Below are 24,877 nucleotides of genomic sequence, written 5' to 3'. Positions count from 1 at the left end.
AAACAGATTTGATAAATAGGCCTGGCTGTGAAAAGCCAGTGGGAGGCCGGAAGGATAATCTGAAAACAAAACAAATATTGATTTAATGGCTGCCAATTACAGTCAGCTCAAAGTATTGAGACAGTGACTCCTTTTTTGTTTTTTTGGCTCTGTATGGCAACAATTTAGTGACCCCTTTTTTGTTGTTTTGGCTCAGTATAGCAGCAATTTGGATTTGAAATGATACAATGACGATGAGGTTAAAGTGCAGACTGTTAGCTTTATTTGAGAGTATTTTCATTGATATCGCATGGACCGTTTAGAAATTACAGCACCTTTTGTTCGTGGTCGACCCATTTTAGGGGACCAAAAGTATTGGGACAAATTCACTTTAATGTAGTGAAAAGTTTCATATTTGGTCCCTTATTGTAACGTTCGTCGTTGCATGAAGAAGGAGTGGACCAAAGTGCAGCGTGATAAGCGTTCATGATATTTAATCAAACTGAACACTGAAACAAAATCACAAAGTAGAACAGAACGAAACAGTTCTGTCAGGTGTAGACACAAAGCAGAAAACAACTACCCACAAAACACAGGTGGGAGAAAGCTGCCTTAGTATGATTCTCAATCCGAGACAACGGTAGACAGCTGCCTCTGATTGAGAACCACACCCGGCCAAACAAAAAGAAATAGAAAACATAGAACTAAAGAAACTAGAATGCCCACCCTAGTCACACCCTGGCCTAACCAAAATAGAGAATAAAACCCTCTCTATGGCCAGGGCGTGACACTTATTCCTAGCACATAATGATTACATCAAGCTTATAACTCTACAAACTTGTTGGATGCAGTTGCTGCTTGTTTTGGTTGTGTTTCAGATTACTTTGTGCCCAATAGAAATGAATGGTAAATCATGTATTGTGTCATTTTGGAGTCACTTTTATTCTAAATAATAATAGAATATGTTTCTAAAACTTCTTCATTAATGTGGATGCTCCCATGATTACAGATAACCTTGAATGAATTGTGAGTAATGATGAGTAAGAAAGTTACAGACTCTTAAATATCATACCTTCCTTGTTATTGTAATGGTGAGAGGTTAGTATGTCTTAGGGGTATGATATTTGTGCTTGTATTTCACAGCCGGTTTGGGTTTGCACCTCGCACCCTTTTTTCTGTCTCACTTCTTCTCGCCATCAGTCATCTTCCTCGCCCGGTCTTCCGACATGAATTCCATCTCTGTGTGGGACTTCAGGAAACTCAGTATCGATCCGCTGCCATGCCACACGTCTGCTAGCTCCGAAGCCCTCGCTCGGCTACCGTTCGGTTCAATCACTGTTGAACTAGATTTGCTCATTTACTTTTTAAAACAAGATTGAAGCTTACAAATATGTGTAGGGTGTGTGACAAACGATAGCCTGTGGTGTTCCCATCAATCTGCTCGTTGAGCTTATTTATTTTCGGGAAAGTGATTTACAAAAGTAAACCTTCAATAGTGAAGGTAAAAGCAATATGCTGGCTACTGTTGATAGTCTCAAAAGAAAAGCTACAAAGAGACCCTGTAGCCATGTCAATATCTTTTTTCTCAAAATGACATGTTTTCTATAGAAATCCACAAAGAGAAGGAGGCTTTCAGGGTATTGCGGAACCATCAGTCAACCATATTTTTTATTTATTTGTATGCAAGCAAGCGGGGCGCGTCCCAAAAAGAGACTGAGCATTGCTGCGTGTGTGAAAACACAATAATAGGCTACATGTAACACCACAGATCTCAACCACCCTGTTTTTCCTTTATTTGATTTCAGACACCACACTGTCTCACAGAGCATCAGACACCACACTGTCTCACAGAGCAGCAACAACCCCTGCTTAGTTTTACATCAAAAGGCTCTGTTTGCTACTGGGCCTTTAATTTTTCAGCAGCAGGTGACAATGCTGCTATGTTAACACCCTGCTCCCCCAGACTGGCCAGCTCAGCTGAGCTACTGTGTGTGATCCACAAGAGGAATCCTCTTGTGGAAAAAAACAGCTATTATAAAATAACAGACACATCTGGTCCCATGATGCCCACTTTCACAGCTCTCAACATTGGAAAGTGTTTTAGATTTCATAAGAAAGAGAGGAATTCACCCTGTTGGGTATCTTTCTGTATTCTCCATGCAGTTTTCTCTAATTTGACCAAACTAATGTATCTTTCTCTCTCTGTGTTTGTCATCCACAGGGTGATGAAGTTCTGACTGTGATAAAAACCAAGGCGCAGTGGCCAGCATGGCAGCCCCTGAATGTGTGAGTGCACTGTGATGTACAAGAGTACCCTCACTTTTCACAGGTTTTAAAATGTTAATTGTCTGTTTTAAAACGGTGAAATTACTTGTAGAGATTATCATTTGATAATCTAGGTGAATTGAGAATTTAGATGAAAACAGAATTTCTCATAATTTTTTAAAACTTCATCAGAAACAGGCTAAGTATCAGATAATCACCCAGCATTAATTCAATAGCTACCTGCCTGGCCTGCGGGTGTTTTCTTTAAATTCATTAATGATTGTGTACATTTTTCATGAGGTATTTTGTTTGCAAAAGGAAGACTCCTGTTTTGATGAGAGATGTGTTTATTCTGGGTGTTTCTGTGATTAGTGTTATTGACTCCCTCCAGTTCCAATACATTAAGACATTTACATTTACCTATTTTAACATCAGCCAACCAATTAAGCCGGGCAATTTTCTCTCTTTAGAAGAGGCTGTTTGGAGAAGTCATATACATTTGTTTTATGTAAAAGGGGATCAGAACAACATAGATGTCTCAAAGGGAAGGAGATTGTTTAAAGAGATTGATGTGCATGTGGAATAAGTTCTCTAAATAGGGCACAGCGAAGTGTAGGTTGTTGTTTCCATACTTGTTTAATCATCTCACAGGAACTGCAGTTATATCTAATTCAGTTGTATCAAATTGAGCAGTACTACACTCCCACATCGTGTTATGTTACAGAATTGTACAGAGTTTTGTTGTTTATCTCCTATTTAACATGACAAGGAGAAATATGATATAAGTATCTCTTCACACGTCAGTAACTATTCAGATGTTACTGGATGTTATTCTCCTCTTAGAATTTGTGTTGTGGCAATTAACACAGAGTCCCAAAAAGCAACCTATTCCCTATATAGTGCACTACTTTTCACCAGGGCCTATAGGGCTCTGGTTAAAAGTAGTCCACTATATATGGAATAGGGGGCCATTTGGGACAGAAACTGTCTATTTGCCTCCACACACATTCACCAGCCTTAACATTTCCAACGAAACATCTATTTCATTAACACTTTTTTTAATGTGTTCTAGTGATACATTATTCTCTCTAAGTTCTGAATAGAAACAAGTAATTATTTATTAATATGTTGAGCTGTTATGAACGAAATTGTCACGACAGATTTCCTCCTCTTCCTCTGAAGAGAAGGTGTAGCAAGGATTGGACCAATATGCAGCTTTGTAGGTGTCCATGTTATTTAATAAGAAAACTCAACATGTACACAAATACAAAATAACAACGTGAACTGGCACCGAAACAGTTCCGTGTGGCACAAACACAGACACAGGAAACAATCACCCACAAAATACCCAAAGAACATGGCTGCCTAAATATGGTTCCCAATCAGAGACAACGATAAACACCTGCCTCTAGTTGAGAACCAATCTAGGCAACCATAGACTTACAAAAACACCTAGACTAGAAAACAACCCATAAACATACAAAACCCCTAGACCAGCAAAAACACACACAAATCCCCCATGTCACAGCCTGACCTAACCAAAATAATAAAGAAAACAAAGATAACTAAGGCCAGGGCGTGACAGAAATGTGTTATATGTTTTTGTTTGGACAGTATGTAGCTCATTTAAACTCTTAAAGCAGATAACTGGTGTGGTATGTGATGCATTAAAATGAAAACCAAGCTGGCTTCACCAGTCTTTAACATTATGTCATTGTGTGTTGATCAATCAGATCAATCGGCACATTGAGGAGCATACGATGCATGTCTGTATCTGTTTGTCTATTCAGGCGGGCAGCTCCCTCGGCTGAGTTCTCAGTGGACCGTACGCGTCACCTCATGTCCTTTCTGAGCATGCTGGGGCCCAGCCCTGACTGGAACGTGGGGCTGTCTGCAGAGGACCTCTGCACCAAGGAGTGTGGCTGGGTCCAGAGGCTGGACCAAGACCTCATCCCTTGGGACGCAGGCACCGACAACGGGGTCACCTACGAGGTGAGGCCCTGGGGGCCCCAGACATGGGGGTCGATATGTAGTAAATGGCTCTGGTTTCAGTTATCTAGTAAAAATACTTCTGCCATTCTAACTTTCGTAACCAGGCCTCTGTATTTTGCCATGAATCTGGAACGAAAGCTGTTGATCTACTTTCATTAATAGTGCAGGAGCGTTGCTTTTTTATTTTTTGTTTATGACTTATGAATATACAAATCATCCAACCTCGGCTGAAAAACGCAATAACAGATTCAGAGAAAAACACACTGCAAACATAAAACAGCACATCCACTGTGTTGTCGTTTTATTGAGGCGGACATATTTACCCAAGTGGCTGCCTCACTGACTAGTCTTGTGTCGCTACACTGTAAATATGTACCCAACAAATCCTGCGCTGGAATTTATAGTTAACTTTCTGCTGGCTTGTAAAGATACTGGGAAAAGAAAAGAAAAGACACTGCCATCTATAGGCCAGAAAAGACACTAAAGATATAGTATATCCAGACTTCAATGCATACCCACACACACAGCATAATCATTCACACTCTGTAAATAGCCTTTATACTTTCTATGCAAAGAAAGCGGACAAATCATGCATTCACATACCCCAGATGTGATTTAGTTATTTAGTTTTTGGCTCCATATGTTGGCTGCAGCACCAATTAATATATCAGCCAAAAGTGAACTAAAACTAGATTCCCTGGAGTTAAAGTAGAAAGGGACTCAATAGCTTTTGTAGTTTTTTCTTCAACTGAAGTTACTGTTCTGGAACGGCAGCATGAAAGGTGATTCACAAAGCACCGAGCAGGAAACAATGTCATAAATCACTCATAAAAGGAATATTACACAGCCGATCAATTATGCATATTAAGATCAAACACAGAAGCCCCTAACAGATGGCAGCTGAACATGACGAGGTGCTCGCTCTCAGCCCCGTGCCGATACTGTTTCACTAGCTCCCTTCCCTGTGCCCATGCTACACATTACATTACATTTTAGTCATTAAACAGACACTCTTATCCAGAGCGACTTATAGTTAGTGCATTCAACTTCACCCTAAAAGCACCAACATACATTATTTCAACCCCTAAAAGCAACAACAGGGGTCATTTTTTGGATGTGATGGAAAAACACACTTTCAGTCAAACAGTAACCCTTTTTGATTTGATTAACCTTTTGTAACACAAGTAAATACTTTAAATTCCCCATATTCAAAATACACCGTTTTATAAATGTTTTGAAAATATATTTTGATACATCTCACCCATAGCCACTTGTTATGAACATTTGTCTGTTATTCAAAGTGTTGTGTTTCTGTGATGCTCAGAGGCTGATAATTTGACGATTGAGCTAGTCTGACATACCGGTATGACCTAAAATGGCCACAGATAAGGCCGATTTAGGTGATATGGGTGCCGGTGACATTAGACATTTAGCTCTAGTTCAAATTTCATCGAAAAGATGCGACTCTCGACTTGGTGTAGACATTGACTAGAACCTAAATATGTATTTACATTTTTGAGATATTTTTGAGTTATCGGGGCTGCCACGCCCCCCAGAGGCCAAATCTGGGGTGGATCCATATCTATATATTTTCTGGGTACATACCTCTGTACCAAATGTTGGGCTTTTATTGCAAAGTTTACTATTGATTCCGCATTTACATCTTAGGTGTGCTCAACTAGTATACAAAAGAGATATTTCAGGCATTTTAAGACTGAGATGTGTTACACTTCTTATGGTATAGGGGACGTTTGCGTCCCACTTGGGAGAAAAACAGGGAAAATGCAGCGAGGCAAATTCAAATAATGATATAAAAATCTAACTTTCATTAAATCACACATGTAAGATACTCAATTAAAGCTACACTCGTTGTGAATCCAGCCAACATGTCAGATTTTAAAAAGCTTTTCGGAGAAAGCATAAGAAGCTATTATCTGATAGCACAATGCCAACAAAGAGAGTAGCATATTTCAACCCTGCAGGCGCTACACAAAACGCTGAAATAAAATATAAAACATGCATTACCTTTGACGAGCTTCTTAAATGTCCATTTATTTGACGCGTTTGATCCAGAAAAAAACAGCTGCCAAAAAATGCAACGTCACTACAAAACATTTCAAAAGTTGCCTATAAACTTTGCCAAAATATTTCAAACTACTTTTCTAATAAAACTTTAGGTATTTTTAAACGTTAATAATCTATCAAATTGTAGACGGGGCTATCTGTGTTCAATACAGAAAGTAAACAAACCATTCTCCTTCTTACGTCTGGCGCAACTCTCAATAGTGTAATGTTGTTCCAGGATGTGCTTCTTCTTCGTTGCACAAATGAATAACCTCAACCAAATTCCAAAGACTGGTGACATCCAGTGGAAGCGGTAGGAACTGAGAACCGGTTCCTAAAAAATATCCCTTGGCAAAGACAACTCAGGGTCAGAGGCAAAAAAATAAAATCTGAACAGTTAGTCCTCAGGGTTTTGCCTGCTACATACGTTCTGTTATACTCACAGACATGATTCAAACAGTTTTAGAAACTTCGGAGTGTTTTCTATCCACATCTACTAATAATAGGCATATCTTATATTCCTGGCATGAGTAGCACGAAGTTGAAATTGGGCACGCTATTTATCCAAAAGTGAAAATGCTGCCCCCTATACCTTAAGAGTTTTTAAAAGTCCAATAAAGCCGTTTTTTTTTATCTCAATATCAAATCATTTCTGGGTAACAATGAAGTACCTTAAAATGGTAAAAAAATAAACAAAAATAGCTTCTTAGGAAAAGTGTTATGCCCTGGCCATAGATAGGCTTTTATTCTATATTTTGGTTAGGTCAGGGTGCGACTAGGGTGGGCATTCTATGTTCATTTTCTATGTTTTGGATTTCTGTGTTTGGCCGGGTGTGGTTCTCAATCAGAGGCAGCTGTCTATCGTTGCCTCTGAGTGAGAACCATACTTATGTAGCCTTTTCCCACCTGTGTGGTGTGGGTAGTTCATTTCTGTTTAGTGTGTTTTGCACCTGACGGAGCTGTTTCGGTGTTGCTTGTTGTATAGTGTTCAGCTTTACCATTAAAATGACGAACACATACCACGCTGTGCTTTGGTCCTCACCTACTTCCACCAGCGGCCTTTACAAAAAGGCAATTTCTCAAGCAAGAATTTGACTGTCTGGGAGTGGTCCAAGTGGGGAGTGGAAAACTGAAAATGTGCTGTTATTTGCAGAGAGGTTTGAAACTCTCTTTCGTATTGTTCTTAACTAATTTACTGCTAGGTGATGTCACCATGGAAGACCAAAACTCCATCAAACCAAAACAGGCAGAACTTTCAGGCAGTCTTTTCAAACAGCTCTTACACTAAAAGGGCGTGATCACAGTTTTCAACATTTTGCAGTGTTATTAGTATGTGTGTGTGTGTATATATATAGTAAAAATAAAGAAAAGACCTTGAATGAGTAGATGTCCAAACGTTTGACTGGTATTGTCTGTGTGTGTATATAACTGAGTTTAAATGTATTTGGCTAAGGTGTATGTAAACTTCCGACTTCAACTGTATCTATATATATATATATATATACATACATACACAGTTGAAGTCGGAAGTTTACATACACCTTAGCCAAATGCATTTAAACTCAGTTTCTCACAAAAAATTCCCTGTCTTAGGTCAATTAGGATCATCACTTTATTTTAAGAATTTGAAATATCAGAATAATAGTAGAGAGAATGATTTATTTCAGCTTTTATTTCTTTCATCGCATTCCCAGTGGGTCAGAAGTTTACATGCACTCAATTAGTATTTGGTAGCATTGCCTTTAAATTGTTTAACTTGGGTCAAATGTGTCGGGTAGCCTTCCACAAGCTTCCCACAATAAATGGGGTGAATTGTGGCCCATTCCTCCTGACAGAGCTGGTGTAACTGAGTCAAGTTTGTAGGCCTCCTTGCTCGCACACTCTTTTTCAGTTCTGCCCACTAATTTTCGAAAGGATTGAGGTCAGGGCTTTGTGATGGCCACTCCAATACCTTGACTTTGTTGTCCTTAAGTCATTTTGCTACAACGTTGGAAGTATGCTTGAGGTCATTGTCCATTTGGAAGACCCATTTGTTACCAAGCTTTAACTTCCTGACTGATGTCTTGAGATGTTGCTTCAATATATCCACAATTTTCCTACTTCATGATGCCATCTATTTTGTGAAGTGCACCAGTCCCTCCTGCAGCAAAGCACCCCCACAACATGATGCTGCCATCCCCATGCTTCACGGTTGGGATGGTGTTCTTCCGCTTGCAAGCCTCCCCCTTTTTCCACCAAACATAACAATGGTCATTATGGCCAAACAGTTCTATTTTTGTTTCATCAGACCAGAGGACATTTCTCCAAAAAGTACGATATTTGTCCCCATGTGCAGTTGCAAACCGTAGTCTGGCTTTTTTTATAGCAGTTTTGGAGCAGTGGCTTCTTCCTTGATGAGCCGCCTTTCAAGTTATGTCAATATAGGACCCGTTTTACTGTGGATATAGATACTTTTGTAACTGTTTCCTCCTGCATCTTCACAAGGTCCTTTGCTGTTGTTCTGGGATTGATTTGCTCTTTTCGTATCAAAGTACGTTAATCTCTAGGAAACAGAACACGTCTCCTTCCTGAGCGGTATGACGGCTGCGTGGTCCCATGGTGTTTATACTTGCATACTATTGTTTGTACAGATGAATGTGGCACCTTCAGGCGTTTGTAAATTGCTCCCAAGGATGAACCAGACTTGTGGAGGTCTACCATTTTTTTCTGAGGTCTTCTCTGATTTCTTTAGATTTTCCCATGATGTCAAGCAAAGAGGCACTGAGTTTGAAGGTAGGCCTTGAAATACATCCACAGGTACACCTCCAATTGACTCGAATTATGTCAATTAGCCTATCAGAAGCTTCTAAAGCCATGACATTTTCTGGAATTTTCCAACCTGTTTAAGGCACAGTCAACTTGGTGTATGTAAACTTCTGACCCACTGGAATTGTGATACAGTAAATTATAACTGAAATAATCTGTCTGTAAACAACTTTTTGGAAAAATGACTTGTGTCATGCAGAAAGTAAATGCCCCAACCAACTTGCCAAAACTATAGTTTGTTAACAAGAAATGTGTTGAGTGGTTGAAAAATGAGTTTTAATGACTCCAACATAAGTGTGTTAACTTCCGACTTCAACTGTATATATTTTGTTACGTTACACCCTTATTCTAAAATTGATTAAATATGTTTTTTCCCTCATCAATCTACACACAATACTCCATAATAACAAAGCAAAAATCGTTTTTTAGATATTTAGCTAATTTATAATAATAAAACCTCCACAAATATCACATTTACCTAAGTATTCAGACCATTTACTTTGTTGAAGCACCTTTGGCAGCGACTACGGTCTTCTTGGGTGTGATGCTACAAGCTTGGCACACCTGTATTTGGGGAGTTTCTCCCATTCTTCTCTGCGGTGTTGCTGCACAGCTATTTTCAGGTCTCTCCAGAGATGTTTGGTCGGGTTCAAGTCCAGGTTCTGGCTGGGCCACTCCAGGACATTCAGAGACGGTCCTTGAAGCTACTCCTGCATTGTCTTGGTCGTTGTTTGCTTAGGGTCGTTGTCCTGTTGGAAGGTGAACCTTGGCCCCAGTCTTAGGTCATGAGCGCTCTGGAGCAGGTTTTCATCAATATATGTACTTAATGTACTCTATGTACTTTGCTCCGTTCATCTTTTCCTCAATCCTGACTAGCCTCACAGTATGATGCTGCCACCATCATGCTTCACCGTAGGGATGGTGCCAGGTTTCCTCCAGACATGACACTTTGCATTCATGCAAAATAGTTTCATCTTGGATTCATCAGACCAGAGAAACTTGTTTCTTTTTTTGCTGAGTTATATATATATATTTACACAGTTTAACACAGGCAAATCATATTTTTGACTGCACTGGGCCTTTAATACCAACTCTGCACCTATACTAACTCCTATTAGAATTACTGTTAGTACTGTTGTACTAACTCCCGTGGACCTATATTACCCTGGCTTACACTTACTCCTAGCCCAATGTCAATATTGTGTCACTCATAGTCCAACCTGTCTCGTACCATTCCAGTCTCCCAACAAGCCTACGATACCCCAGGAGAGGATCCGGCCCCTGACCAGCCTGGACCACCCCCAGAGTCCCTTCTACGACACTGAGGGAGGCCCTATCACAGCCTTGGCCCGGGTGTTGGTGGAAAGGATAGCCAGAAAGGTACCATCAGCACCTGGCTCATTCATTCCGCTATCTTTGTCTGTGTCTGCTCCCTCTCGCTGAAGAAATGTGAATGTTCATGCAACATAACTCTCCTCACAGTCACTATACATGTAATGTTGCTTTGGATACATAGCTCTTTGAATGGGCAGTAGACTGACCAGGTGAATCCAGGTGAAAGCTATGATCCCTTATTGATGTAACTTGTTAAATCCACTTAAATCCACTTAAATGGTTACAGAAGGATTTTTAAGCCTTGAGACAACTGAGACATGGGTGAATGGGCAAGACAAAAGATTTAAGTGCCTTTGAACAGGGTATGGTCGTAGGTGCCAGGAGCACCGGTTTGAGTGTGTCAAGAACTGCAACGCTGTTTCACGCTCAACAGTTTCCCGTGTGTATCAATAATGGTCCACCACCCAAAGGACATCCAGCCAACTTGACACAACTGTGGGAAGCATTGGAGTCAATACGGTCCAGCATCCATGTGGAACGCTTTTGACACCTTGTACAGCCCATGCCCCAACGACTTGAGGCTGTTCTGAGAGCAGCAAACCAACTCAATATTAAGAAGGTGTTCCTAATGTTTTGTATACTCAGCGTATATTGCCATAGTGATCATAGCAAGTCTTTGGAACACACATAGAAAAATTACAATGTGTTTGTCTCCTTCCAATTGAAGCAAATAATTATTTGAAAAAAACCCCTCTTTTAAACCAACAACCAGATGTCATATTGACCTAACCTCCATTTCACAGAAGATTGCCAAGAAAATAAATTACACATATTCGTGTGTTTACCCTTGTCTCCGATAAGAATGTGATATTAAATGGTAAATTGAGAATCTTGTCAGTGTTTGTGATGTTGAATCATGTTTCTTGTCCACAGGGAGAGCAGTGCAATATTGTCCCGGACACGGTGGACGATATCGTGGCAGATATTGGCCAGGAGGAGAAGGAGGAAGGTGTGGAAGCACTTTATCTCAACCAATTTGGGATGTTCAATTTAAAAGCCACACGCTCTAGCTGCTGGACTTGCTTTGCCTGAATCCATGTTTAAACTTCCAGATGTCTGTCTGCTAAACACCATCAACACTGCTAGCAGGAGAAATGAACCTGTGGAGTTTGTTTCTAACCACACTCTGCAGTTAACGTCCAATTCTACCTTTGAACCGGGTTCTCTCTAACCTCTTTCTGTTGAGGGCAACACGGTCTTTTTCCTTAACAGGAAGGTCTCTAGTACATTACAATACATGTACTGTGGGTACTGTACAGTAACTATACACTGTGGTTAGAGCAAGACCTGAACTGTGGGAACTTGCATTGACTTTTTTAGGCAGTTAGGCGCATTAGTCCATACCTATACAGCACCAGCACATTCTAAAGCAGTGAATATATAGGGTTATAAACAAGAAAATTGAGTATGAATACCCCCCCATCCCCATTTACATGATCTCATTAGAATATGACAAGATAGTGACATTTAACCAATGCAGTTATTGTCAGACAAGCTGACCAAGAGGACTTGTCAATGCATTGTCTAATAGAGTATTTCTTCCTCCAGACGACACTCCAGAGACTTGCATCTACTCCAACTGGTCTCCGTGGTCAGCCTGCAGCTCAGCCAGCTGTGACAAGGGCCGGAGGATGAGACAAAGGATGCTGAAGGCCCAGCTGGACCTCAGTGTGCCCTGCCCTCACACCCAGGACTTCAAACCCTGCATGGGGCCTGGCTGCAGCGAGGAGGGTGAGGACTAAGGACAGTGTCACAGGCCTGTTTCTCATTCATAGCACTAATGGTATGAGTCAGCTGACAAAGTCGCCTCCGCTTAGACATGAATACAGTTGTTTGCCTGCCTAAAAACAATTGGGTGAAACGTCTATGAATTTTTGAGAATTGAAATCCAACAGTTTTGTCTCATTCAGAACATGTTGTTCCATCTCCAATGGCTGTAAAAAAGCTTCCAAAAATTGGAAAAAGACAGTAAGTAAGTAAGACAGTATGTTATTGTTTTTTTTAAAGCAGGTCATAAAGAAGAGGTTGTTGGCTAAAGGTTTGTCTGCTGCTCTGCAGGCTCAGCTGGTGATCCCTGTGTAGTCGTGTACATGTCATATTGACTAAAGACAGTCATATCCATGAATGGGAACAGGGATTAGGGTTGAAATGGTGTCACGATCCTCCAATTTACTAGCCAAGCACAAGAAAATGCATTGTTGCCATTGTTTTCCCTTTCCCGGTTTACATGCTACGTATGATGCACAATTAATACCGTTTTGTTGTTGGCATTCAAATACAACATGTAAAGATGGAACTTTGGAGCCTCATCAAGTCCCACAACCAGGTAAAGATCCAAAGACAGGAATATAATATTCCACAAAGTCTTCTTCTTCCTGTAAACAAGACAGATCTGATGGCTGTTCTATTCAGTCAGATTGACATCAACTTTGTTTCTCAGGAACTAACTGGTCCTTTGTCCAATTCTCATCAAAGTTGTCCATTTAGTCCACCATGCCAAAAGGCACATGATCAGTCATGCAGAGGTGTTTGTCATTCCTCCCTTTCTCTCTACTCGTGCCCCAAATCTCAGCTTTGTCAGGGCTTGATAAAGTGTGTTTGAATTGTTCAAGGCTATTGTTTCCCTCCAACACACACTATCGATTAATAGGACCGGCAGCGTATGCTTTTCTTCCTGCACGTCACTCCTTTCCTTTCTTGTATCGCTCTGTTAATGTCCGTGGTTGATTGATATTTCTGAAGCTGGACGTGGCCCCTGGGGGCCTCATCAGGGCCACATTTATTTACAGCTCTTATTAATGATCCACTTAGCTCTGCTTTATTGAGCTACACTCACAGCTGCTTCCAATCCGCAGGCAGGCAGTGGGATGGACCAGATGAAAGAGAAATCCATGGAAAGTTCCCCAAAGTTTATCCATCCTCTATGAATTTTTTTTGTTTGTTTACATGCTCTGTTCCCAGATAATTGGAGAGAGCCGAGTAAGATTAGGTAGGACTAAATCAAATATTTTAGGGTGTGTTACTTGTTACCAGAAGAAGGTGCAGGTGTAATTCAGGTGTCAGCTAGTATTGATGGAATGAATGGACAGAGCTGTTGCATGTTATGGCATGTTAATTACCCTGCTCGTTTTCTCTAGCCTGGTTAAATCAGACTGAATCCTGCACTCACCATTACACAATGGTGACCACAGCCTCCAGTGTGGTTTAACCATGCTTGTCTATGCCTCGTCATTCCCAGAAGCGTCTACCTGTATGATGTCAGAGTGGATCAACTGGTCTCCGTGCAGTGTGTCCTGTGGGATGGGGATGAGGTCTCGGGAGCGCTACATCAAACAGTTCCCGGAGGATGGATCCATCTGCTCTCTGAACACTGAGGAGACGGAGAAGTGTGTGGTCAACGACGACTGCTGTGAGTCTCACTGAAACATGAGGGTACAAGTCTTTGTGACATTAGGATCATATTGTGGGTTCAGGCCTTCTGTGTTAAAGCTAGAATCCTTAGTTTATGTTTCCCAATCAAAGGATCAGAGAATGAATCTAGTACTGAAAGCATAAGCTACAGCTAGCTAGCACTGCAGTGCATAAAATGTGGTGAGTAGTTGACTCGAAGGAGAAAGACAATAGCTGAATAGTTTTCAACAAGTTCATTCCTTCAAAAATGACGGAGAAGCAAAAGAAAGTGTCATTTATTTAGCTAGCAAATGTAGCTGACTAGTTTAGTTACTCAAACGCCTGGCTCAAACCGAGGGATGCTATGTTAGCTAGCTGGCTATGACTATCCAACGCAACACTGAAACTCTTCCAAGTCAAGGTAAGCTTTTGGTTTTATTAAATAATTGCCAAAGGGGCCCACCGGAATAACTGCTTACTGACTATACACTGTAAGACAGTGGGGAAATGGCTGCCTAAATATGATCCCCAATCAGAGACAACGATAAACAGCTGCCTCTGATTGGGAACCATATCAGGCCAACATAAAAAATAAAACAATTACCTAGATAGGAACACCCGCCCTAGTCACATCCCGACCTAACCAAAAGAGAGAATAAAAAGGCTCTCTATGGTCAGGGCATGACAGACCACAGGTGGCCATGGAGCTGGGTAGAACGCTGTGCCTGGACTGGGCATTGGCACAGAGGAGGGCCCCGGCCATGGAGCTGGGTAGAACGCTGTGCCTGGACTGGGCATTGGCACAGAGGAGGGCCCCGGCCATGGAGCTGGGTTGAACGCCGCACACGGACTGGGCACCGGCGCCGAGGAAGACTCCGGCCTTGGCGCGGGACTAGACGCCGTGCCTGGACTGGGCACCGGCGCAGAGGAAGGCTCCTGCCATGGAGCGGGACTGGCCGCCGTGCCCAGGCACCGGCGCAGAGGGAGGCTCCTGCCATGGAGCTGAGTTGACCTCCGTGCCTGGACTGGGCATCGGCGTAGAGGAAGGCTCCGGCCTTGGAGCTGAGTTGGCCTCCGTGCCTGGGCTGGGCACCGGCGCAGAGGAAAGCTCCGGCCTAGGAGTGGGACTGGACACCGTGCCTGGACTGGGCACCGGCACAGAGGAAGGCTCCGGCCATGGAGCTGGACTGGACACCGTGCCTGGACTGGGCCCCGGCGAAGAATAAGGCTCCAGCCTGTGGACCATCATAGGAGGTTCCGGACTGTGGACCGTCGTAGGAGGCTCCGCTGAACGCCGCCCGAACAAGGAGAGGCACCAACTTCGGTGGAAGTCGTGACAAACACATTTGGTGTGTCATCATAATGGTCTCTGACTTAGGGTCAGACTCGCTCAGGTGGAACAAACTTAAACTTGCGCCTTTTTTCAATGCTGATTTGAATGTCATTGCGAAAACAGAGACGTGTCAAAGTCCTTTATGACCGTATGTACCTCTGTGATGAATGGTTAGTGCCCTTTGTATAGCCATGTGCATAATGGTCATGTGAGGTGAAATGTGTAAATATTTTTGGATGTGAGCACTCACTCTGTTTGACCTGATAAAGATCCTTGTGTATGGAAACATTGTCAATAAAGGTTGTAATTGCGAGCATATTCAGTGTGCGGGCCTTTCTGTTCTTTTGAAGTATACTTCCTTAGCCCTGCTGCTAAATGCCAACAGGCTTATTCAGTCAGTGTGTTAATGAAACCAAGTTTCTCAAGTAATGTTAAAAACAGTAATCGCAAGCCGCCATAACAAAGAACCATCCCATTGTATGGGCGTGTATCTGTCCCTGTCCCTTCCATTAGCCCTCAGTAGCTGTGTGGTGACGGAGTGGGGTGAGTGGGATCCCTGCAGCACCACCTGTGGGCTGGGCATGAAGCAACGTGAGCGCATGGTGAAGATGCCCCCCTCGGATGGTTCCATGTGCAAAGTGGAGGTGGCAGAGGTGGAGAAATGCATGATGCCTGAGTGCCGTGAGTAACGCCCCCCACACCCACTCAACACCTGCCTCATCCCCCAGGTCCCGGGCTGCAGGCCAGAGACACTACATCTAAAAGCACTGTGACAGGCAGCCTTGTTCAGCCATCTGCCAAGGGGCATCTGTAGTTTTTATGTATCTCGATCCAACAGGCTAGGTGCACACTAAAATTGACAGAATATCTCAGAGGAGAGAAGGCATGAAAATACACTCAGTGTACAAAACGTTATGTACACCTGCTCTTTCCATGACATACACTGACCAGGTGAATCCAGGTGAAAGCTACAGTACAGTATGATCCCTTATTGATGTCACTTGTTAAAACCACTTCAATCAGTGTAGATGAAGAGGTGGAGACCGGTTAAAAAATATATTTTTAAGCCTTAAGACAATAGAGAGATAGATTGTGTATGTGTGCCATTCAGAGGGTGAATGGGCAAGACAAAATATTCAAGTGCCTTTAAACAGGGTATGGTAGTAGCTGCCAGGCGCACCAGTTTGTGTCAAGAACTGCAACGCTGCTGGGCTTTTCACGCTCAAAAGTTTCCCCGTGTGTATCAAGAATGGTCCACCACCCAAAGGACATCCAGTGAAGCATTGGTGTCAAAATGGGACAGCATCCCTGTGGAACGCTTTTGACACCTTGTAGAGTCCATTTCCTGACTTGTCTGTCCTGCTGTTCTGAGGGCAAAAGGGGGAGGGGAGACTCAGTATTAGGAAGGTGGCCTTAATGTTTTGTACATCCAGTGTATAGTCACCCAATAAAATCATTTTAAGTCCCAGGTATGAAAAACAGCAGATGAAGGTAGCGGAAATTAAATGTTGTATGTTGAAACTACCGAACAGCAGTTGATCTGAAGAGCAGGGGACATTATTATGTGCAGACTGACAGTCCCATGCTTGGTCTATCTATCCCTGCAGACTCTATTCCGTGTATGCTGTCTCCGTGGTCCGACTGGAGCGACTGCAGTGTGACATGCGGGAAGGGAGTGCGTACACGCCAGCGCATGCTCAAGTCTCCAGACTTGGGGGAGTGTACTGAGGAGCTGGAACAGGTGGAGCGGTGTATGCAGCCGGAGTGTCGTAAGTGTCACCATCAGATGTTGCCATGCTGTTTACCACTACCATCAACGCCAAAACAGAGTGTGACCACTAGAAACTAGTGCCCAACTTTGTGCATAATATTTCAAATTCATATGTTTGTTTGTTTTAGCACTGTCATAGCCTAGTCCCAGATTGTATAGCTGACTCCAATGGTTTGTTTTGCATAGCAATAGCCTGTGTGTTGCCAAAAAGGTGTTGAGACTTAGGCTCACAGACAGACATAGTGGAAGTCAGACACCAGGCAGATTTCCGTCATGGAGGATTTGACATCTTCCGTCTCCTTGTACTTTGACATTTAAAGCGAAGCTCCATTATTTATATTCTAATCGGGTTCCTTGCAAAGTAAAAAACAAATGTTCTGCAAAAAATACACAGTCGTATTATTCCATGAATGATGCAGTCAAATGTGAAAATGGATTATGGAAAGAATTATTGAAACAAGAAATAGTTTTCTGGTTTTCAGGCAGACTAATTAACATTTATTTTTGTTCCTCTGGTTGAAATGAAAACCATACCAGTCCCCTACTGGACAATATAATCCTTCAGCGTTTTTTAGCAAGGGTTGACTTGCAATAATAACACACAGCTAAGTTTATGTCGCTTAAATTAAGGAGTTTTCATCATTGTCAGGTAAGTAAGTAGTTGTCCAATGAGCATGAATAGAGACATTAGCAAGTAGCTTTTCACTCAACCTTTCAATACCCCCCCCCCCCCCCCCCCCCCCAAACCCTTTCCTATCTCTCCCCAGCTACGGACTGCATGGTATCAGAGTGGACGGAGTGGTCTGAGTGTAATAAGTCCTGCGGTAAAGGCCACACCATCAGGACGCGCATGGTGAAGCTGGAGCCCCAGTTTGGAGGGGAGCCTTGCCCCGAGACGGTCCAGAGGAAGAAGTGTAAGATCAGGAAATGCAAAAGGGGCTCCAGGGCCAGCGAGGAGAGGAAGAGACGACGGGGGGGAGAGGTGGGCGGCGGGAAAGAGAAGAGAAGGGGCAAACAGCAAGAACGAGATGCAGCAGTGGAGGAACAGCCAGGTCAGTCATCATCATCACCTTCACATATACTGCATACAGTGCCTTGCAAAAGTATTCATCCCCTTGGAGTTCTATTTTGTTGCATTTACAACCAGTATTTTAAATTTATTTTTATTTGGATTCCATGTAATGGACATGCTACACAAAATAGTCCAAATTGGTGAAGCGAAATGGAAAAAATTAATTCTAAAAAATAAAGTGGTGTGTGCATTTGTATTCTCCCGCTTTGCTATGAAGCCCCTAAATAAGATCTGGTGCAACCAATTACCTTCAGAAGTCACATAATTAGTTAGATTATGCACAGGTGGACTTTATTTAAGTGTCACATGATCTCAGTATATATACACACCTGTTCTGAAAGGCCCCAGAGTCTGCAACACCACAAAGCAAGGGTCACCACCAAGCAAGCGGCACCATGAAGACCAAGGAGTTCTCCAAACAGGTCAGTGACAAAGTTGTGGAGAAGTACAGATCAGGGTTGGGTTATAAAAAAATATATATACGAAACTTTGAACATCCAACGGAGCACCATTAAATCCATTGTAAAAAAAATGAAAGAATATGGCACCACAACAAACCTGCCAAGAGAGAGCCGTCCACCAAAACTCACGGGCCAGGCAAGGAGTGCATTAATCAGAGGCAACAAAGAGCCTAAAGATAACCCTGAAGGAGCTGCAAAGCTCCACAGCGGAGATTTGAGTATCTGTCCATAGGACCACTTTAAGTTGCACACTCCACAGAGCTGGGCTTTACAGAAGAGTGGCTGGAAAAAAAACATTGCTTAAAGATACTCTGGTCAGATGAGACTAAAATGTAGCTTTTTGGCCACCAAGGAAAACGCTATGTCTGGCGCAAACCCAACACCTCCCTTCACCCCGAGATCACCATCCCCACGGTGAAGCATGGTGGTGGCAGAATCATGCTGTGGTGATGTTTTTCCATCGGCAGGGACTGGGAAACTGGTCAGAATGAAGGAATGATGTATGGCGCTAAATACAGGGAAATTCTTGAGGGCAACCTATTTCAGTCTTGCAGAGATTTGAGACCGGGACTGAGGTTCACCTTCCAGCAGGACAATGACCCTAAGCATACTGCTAAAGCAACACTCGAGTGGTTTAAGGAGAAACATTTAAATGTCTTGAAATGGCCTAGTCAAAGCCGAGACCTCAATCCAATTGAGAATCTGTGGTATGACTTAAAGATTGCTGTACACCACCGGAACCCATCCAACTTGAAAGGAGCTGGAGCAGTTTTGCCTTGAAGAATGGGCAAAAATCCAAGTGGCTAGATGTGCCAAGCTTACGGAGACATATCCCAAGAGACTTGCAGTTGTAATAGCTGAAAAAGGTCTCTCTACAAAGTTTTGACTTGTGCTCTCTCAAGTTTTCTGTTTTTTTTTATATTTTTTCTTGTTTGTTTCACAATAAAAAATATTTTGCATCTTCAAAGTGGTAGGCATGTTGTGTAAATCAAATGATACAACCCCCCCCAAAATCTATTTCAATTCCAGATTGTAATGCAAAAATCCTGCCAAGGAGGGTGAATACTTTCGCAAGCCACTGTATATACCTTTGTTATTATCATCTTCATCACTGTCTTCATCATTATCATTGTTTTCATCAAGACCATCTTCATCACCTCTCTTGTCATTTCCTCTTTCAGCCATGTTCCACATTTTGATTAATGTCATTGTCAAGCCATGCTTGATTCATGATTTATACACCACCTTGATGTATCCTTTATATCCCAAATATAAAGGACAAAACATTCATAGGGCAAGTCATTGACGATGATTTCACAGTCACTCATGATTAATTCTCCATGAGTCCCACTGAGATATCCGTTGTAGCTCTGAATGTAAATAGACATTTCTCAGTCAAGGTTCAAGGGGCCCATGCAGCCCACTCTCAATCGCCCCGCCCAATGCTTGAGAGGATCAACTCTGCCCCCTCCTCCCTCCCTCTCTGCCTTGCCAGCCGGGCGCAGTGCGATTGCTGTGTTAGAGTGGCTACACTCAATGCTGATCAGCCCTGTTAGGGTGATACAGTGACTAGTCCAGCTCACAGATGGCCTTCCTGATGAGCAGGTAGAGGCCAAATAGTCAGGGTGGGCTTTGGACTGCTGCCTCCCAACAGAGACAGGGACAGGCCTCTTTAACCTGGGGCTAATGAGCTGTAGACAGTGACAAATAACCCCACCGTGGTATATCCTCTAGGGTTGCTAGGCAGCATTACCCCCCCCAGCACTTACCATGCATAATCAGTAATAATGGGAAATGGAGGCCAGGGCTTAGATAAAATATGAACAAAAGCTATACAAAAGCTATAAAAAAAATAAAAAATACACCAACGCTCTCAGTATAGTGATGCAGACTTTATCTGTAACTTTCCATTTTGGACCGACTTTTGGAAACCCTGCTGTACACTATATTTGCTTGTTTTTTCACATAAACTGAAATTAGGCAAACTATTCGAATTTTAGCAACCAGGAAATGGCGCAATTATTTCTGCATAGTGCATCTTTAACTGATATGCCATATTCAATTAGTATATTACTAAACGGGATGGATCTGGCAAACTAAAGAAAGTAATCTGAAACCCTCCTCTCTCATGTCATTGACTTGTTCCCACAGGTTGCAAGATGAGGCCCTGGTCCAGTTGGACAGACTGTACCAAACACTGCGGCGGGGGGATCCAGGAGCGCTTCATGACGGTGAAGAAGAGAGCTAAGAACACCCCGGCACAGGTCACCAGCTGCAAGGACAGGAAGGAGATCCGCGCCTGTAAAGTCCATCCCTGCTAGGGGGCGCTGCTGTTTATCTGTGTTTCTCTGTGATACTATACGATGCACTCTGTTAGGGTTGGGGGGAGGAAGGAGAAGCAGACTTAGTCAGTGTTGATTTAGCCAAGGTTGGCAGTCGGTGTGGTGGAGACAGTCCACCTGTGTATTGGATGGAGATAAGAGATTCTCCAGAGATGCCATTACTGTAAGCATTTAGTGGATCACTGGGCTGAGGACGAGACCAGCGTCAGTCATTAGTCTTCTAGTAGCCTCATCACTCAGCAGGCCTATGTATTACTATGTAACCAACACTATACATTACACCACAACTTCACAACCACACACAATACAACACGTTTTTTTACAATGTTATTTTTGTCTTTATACTACCGTTGTATTGGCTTCACTAGCTAGCAGTGATGACACACTTTCACTCTTGCATGTCTAACGATTCTCAGTCAGAAGACTTCACTTCACTGGTTGTGGCCCTAGACTTCAAACTGTGGCCAGATTATGATGATCACCATGTTTAAAAGGGCAGTTGCAAATCTTAGAGTCGCATTAGCCCAGGCCTCTAGCCTAGGGCGTCACAAGGAATTAGCTTTTGGCATTTTCTTCCTGCCCCAAATGTTTTTATCCGGGTCACTCCAGCATTCCTGTATCATTAAGGCAGGTCTCCAAACATCACTGCCCTGTTGATTTGGGCATAATAACCCTGTTGTATGAACCACAATACTCCATACAGTTTGTACAAAGTAGCCCTGTATACACAGTGACTTTTTCGAAAATAAGTGTTGATTGTAATGAAACGTTATTAAATGAAAATACCAACCAAGTAATTTATAAAAAATATTGTATCCTGTGGTTAGTTTGTTAATTTGACAATTGTATTCCAAAACAAAGCACAGGTGAACAATCATTCCAGGTTTTTGTATGCCTCAAATAGATTATTCTTTTCAAGACAAGAATCTGTAGTGACTTTTTATTCCATTGTAATACATGTAGAGGCTTAAACATAGAGATGCCTCATTGAGAGGGCAGCGATTGTGTGCATCATTAGATATTGTGTTATTTTTGTTGTGTATTTTGATAAAAATGTCAGCCAAGTCTTGCCAAACTCATTTTTAGATGTTCTCGCTCTCTTGTTTTTTTCTGTCCTCTCTCTTTCTTTTTTTGCCTCTACACCATATCACACCATATTTTGGAATAAATAACCTTTACAATAAAAGTACATGTGAGAAATAATTCTGAATGTCTTTTTGCTCATGTCACACTTTCTTTTTTACAGAGCATGTATTGTACTTTCAGTGTCTGCCTTGACTGTAGGCACAATTTGAATCCACTAGGTGGCGACCATGAAAAGGAAATTGAGAGGAAGAAGGACCTTGCAACTTAGCCAATTGTCTGAAATGACCTAGCTCAATCATACAGCACTTGTATGTTATTGTAAAAGCCATTGTTTCATATTGCTCTCAATGAGATAGTCATTAACTTTGACAGTGAGTACCCAGCTCCAGGGTTCAAGAGATGAGCTACCTCCCAGCTGCACTGTATAAGATCAACCAACAGGGAGAGAAAGAGCACTGTTTATTTATAAATGTTCTTCTGCCACTGTCAAATCAGCCATGTGCCTCAGTTACTGCTCAACCACAGGTTTAACCAGGGCTGTGATAGATTTAAGAGAACCAATAGCAGATGGACTTTAAAGAAACAATCTCTCATTTGGCTTTCTTCGTCACAAAAGGTTTGTTTTTCATTTCAATTCAATGTCAAACCATAGAGAGAAATGAACAGTTGCATTCCTTTCTTGAATTTCAAAAGGGGAAGAACACACTTGTTTTTCAAATAAGGTAAGCATACAATGTGTCTTTATATAAATTAGTTTCAGCTATAATGGCCACTGAGTGGATTGCCTGATTAGTGTTAAAGCCAGCCACTGTAGCCATGGTAACAAATACAGAGGCCTACATTGTACACTCATGAAAGATTTACTATGAATTATGGGAGAGACACTTGCTGACACAGACATTAAATATCTATGGTGTTGGGGGGGGGGGGGGGGCATCCGCCGAGATGAATGACCGAGCACCAAAAATCTAATTTTATTTGTCACATGTGTCGTAAAACAACAGGTGTAGACTAACAGTGAAATGCTTACTTTCCAACAATGCAGAGATAAAGATTTTTTAATTTAAATAATATAAATAGTGACACAAGGAACACAGTGAATAACTAATAACAATAAAGAGTCTAAATAACATGGCTATATAGAGGGAGTACCAGTACTGAGTCGATGTGCAGGTGTACGAGGCAGTTGAGGTACTATAGCAGTGTACATATAGGTAAGGGTAAAGTGACTATGCAACAGGATAGATAACAGACAGCAGCAGCAGCATGTGTGTGTGGTTTTCAGTATGCATGTGTGCGCATGTTATGTGTGTGTGGGCATATGTGTGTGAGATTGTGTAGGTTGAGTCCAGTTTGTGTGTCAGTGCAAGAGATTTAGTGCAAAAAAGGGTCAATGCAGGTAGTCCGGGTAGCCATTTGATTAGCTATTTAGCAATCCTGTTTAGCAGTCTTATGGCTTGGGAGTAGGAGCTGTTCAGGATCCTATTGGTTCCACACTTGGTGCACTGGTACCGCTTGCCGTGCGATAGCAGAGAGAACAGCCTATGGCTTGGATGGCTGGACTCTGAACATTTTCTGGGCCTTCCTCTGACACCGTCTGGTAGAGAGGTCCTGGATTGCAAGGAGCTCAGCCCCAGTGATGTACTGGGCCATACTCACCACCTTCTGTAGCACCTTGCGGTCAGGTGCCTTGCAGTTGCCATACCAAGCAGTGATGGAGCCAGTCAAGATGCTCTCAATGGTGCAGCTGTAGACATTTTTTAGGATCCGAGGGCCCATGACAAATCTTTTCAGTCCCCTGAAGGGGCAGAGGCGCTGTCGTGCGCTCTTCACAACTGTGCGGGTGTGTGTGAACCATGTTAATTCCTAGTGATGTGAAAGCTGCTGATGGGAGAACGGCTCATAATAATGGCTGGAATGGGATGGATGGAATGAAACTATGTTTTTGTTACCATTCCATTCACTCCATTCCAGTCATTATTATGAGCCGTTCTCCCCTCAGCAGCCTCCAATGATGTGGACACTGAGGAACTTGAATCTCTCGACCTGCTCCACTACAGCCCCAACAATGTGGATAGGGGTGTGCTTTCCCTTTAATTTCCTGCAGTCCACGATCAGCTCCTTTGTCTTGTTGACATTGACGGAGAGATTGCTGTCCTGGCACCACACTGCCAGATCTCTGACCTCCTCCCTATAGGCTCATCCTACCACCGTTGTGTTTACAGCAAACTTAATGATGGAAGACCGTGATCCAGTTGCAGAGGGAAGTGTTCAGTCATCGGGAACAGCTTGTGCTCTCATGCATGGTTCAGTGTTGCCTGCCTCAAAGCGAGCATAGAAGGCATTTAGGTCATATGGCAGGCTCGCGTCACTGGGCAGATTGTGATAGTTTGAAAGCCCTGCCCCATCCGTCAAGCATCAGGTGTAGTACGATTTGATTTTAGTACTGTTTTGCATGTTTGATAGCTTGTCGGAGGTCGTAGCTAGATTTCTTGTCCAGATTAGTGTTCCACTCCTTGAAAGTGGCAGCTCCTTAACTCATTGGGGATGTTGCCTGTAATACATGGCTTCTGGTCGGGTTATGTACGTACTTACGGTCAATATGGGTCTTCGTCATTGATGCACTTATTAATGAAGCCGGTGACTGATTTGGTGAAATCCTCAATGTTATTGCATGAATCCCAGAACATATTTCAGTCTGTGCTAACGAAACAGTCCTGTAGCTTAACCTCTAGCGTCGAGCAATCCAGTATCCGGGAGCATAATCATAGCCTCAAGCTCATTACCATAACGCAACGTTTCCTATTCATGAAAATCACAAATGAAATGAAATAAATATATTGAAACACAAGCTTAGCCTTTTGTTAACAACACTGCCATCTCAGATTTTCAAAATATGCTTTTCAACCAAAGCTACACAAG

At 42.6% G+C, this 24,877-nt stretch overlaps 1 protein-coding gene across 3 annotated transcripts in view; it reads left to right on the top strand.

Annotated features, from left to right (window-relative positions):
* Positions 1–22,072, top strand: part of LOC110523903 (spondin-1) — a 136,864-nt gene extending 114,792 nt beyond the window's left edge. The window contains exons 7-16 of one of the 3 annotated variants that reach the window (XM_036978487.1): positions 2,201–2,265; positions 4,035–4,236; positions 10,345–10,485; positions 11,374–11,449; positions 12,049–12,231; positions 13,742–13,909; positions 15,737–15,904; positions 16,831–16,992; positions 17,762–18,046; positions 20,679–22,072. In XM_036978487.1, the coding sequence (XP_036834382.1) occupies positions 2,201–2,265; positions 4,035–4,236; positions 10,345–10,485; positions 11,374–11,449; positions 12,049–12,231; positions 13,742–13,909; positions 15,737–15,904; positions 16,831–16,992; positions 17,762–18,046; positions 20,679–20,848 (1,620 nt within the window). In that variant the 3' untranslated portion in view covers positions 20,849–22,072. Of the gene's footprint in view, positions 1–2,200; positions 2,266–4,034; positions 4,237–10,344; positions 10,486–11,373; positions 11,450–12,048; positions 12,232–13,738; positions 13,910–15,736; positions 15,905–16,830; positions 16,993–17,761; positions 18,047–20,678 lie in introns of all 3 variants that reach the window. The other 2 variants (XM_021603039.2, XM_021603048.2) reach the window with 2 other exon arrangements.
* Positions 22,073–24,877: the final 2,805 nt, after the last annotated feature.

The sequence above is a fragment of the Oncorhynchus mykiss genome, chromosome 1 (assembly GCF_013265735.2).
Source record: "Oncorhynchus mykiss isolate Arlee chromosome 1, USDA_OmykA_1.1, whole genome shotgun sequence".
NCBI lineage: Eukaryota > Metazoa > Chordata > Actinopteri > Salmoniformes > Salmonidae > Oncorhynchus > Oncorhynchus mykiss.
The sequence above is the reverse complement of the archived record's forward strand: the minus strand, read 5'-3'. Positions and strand labels throughout refer to the sequence as shown.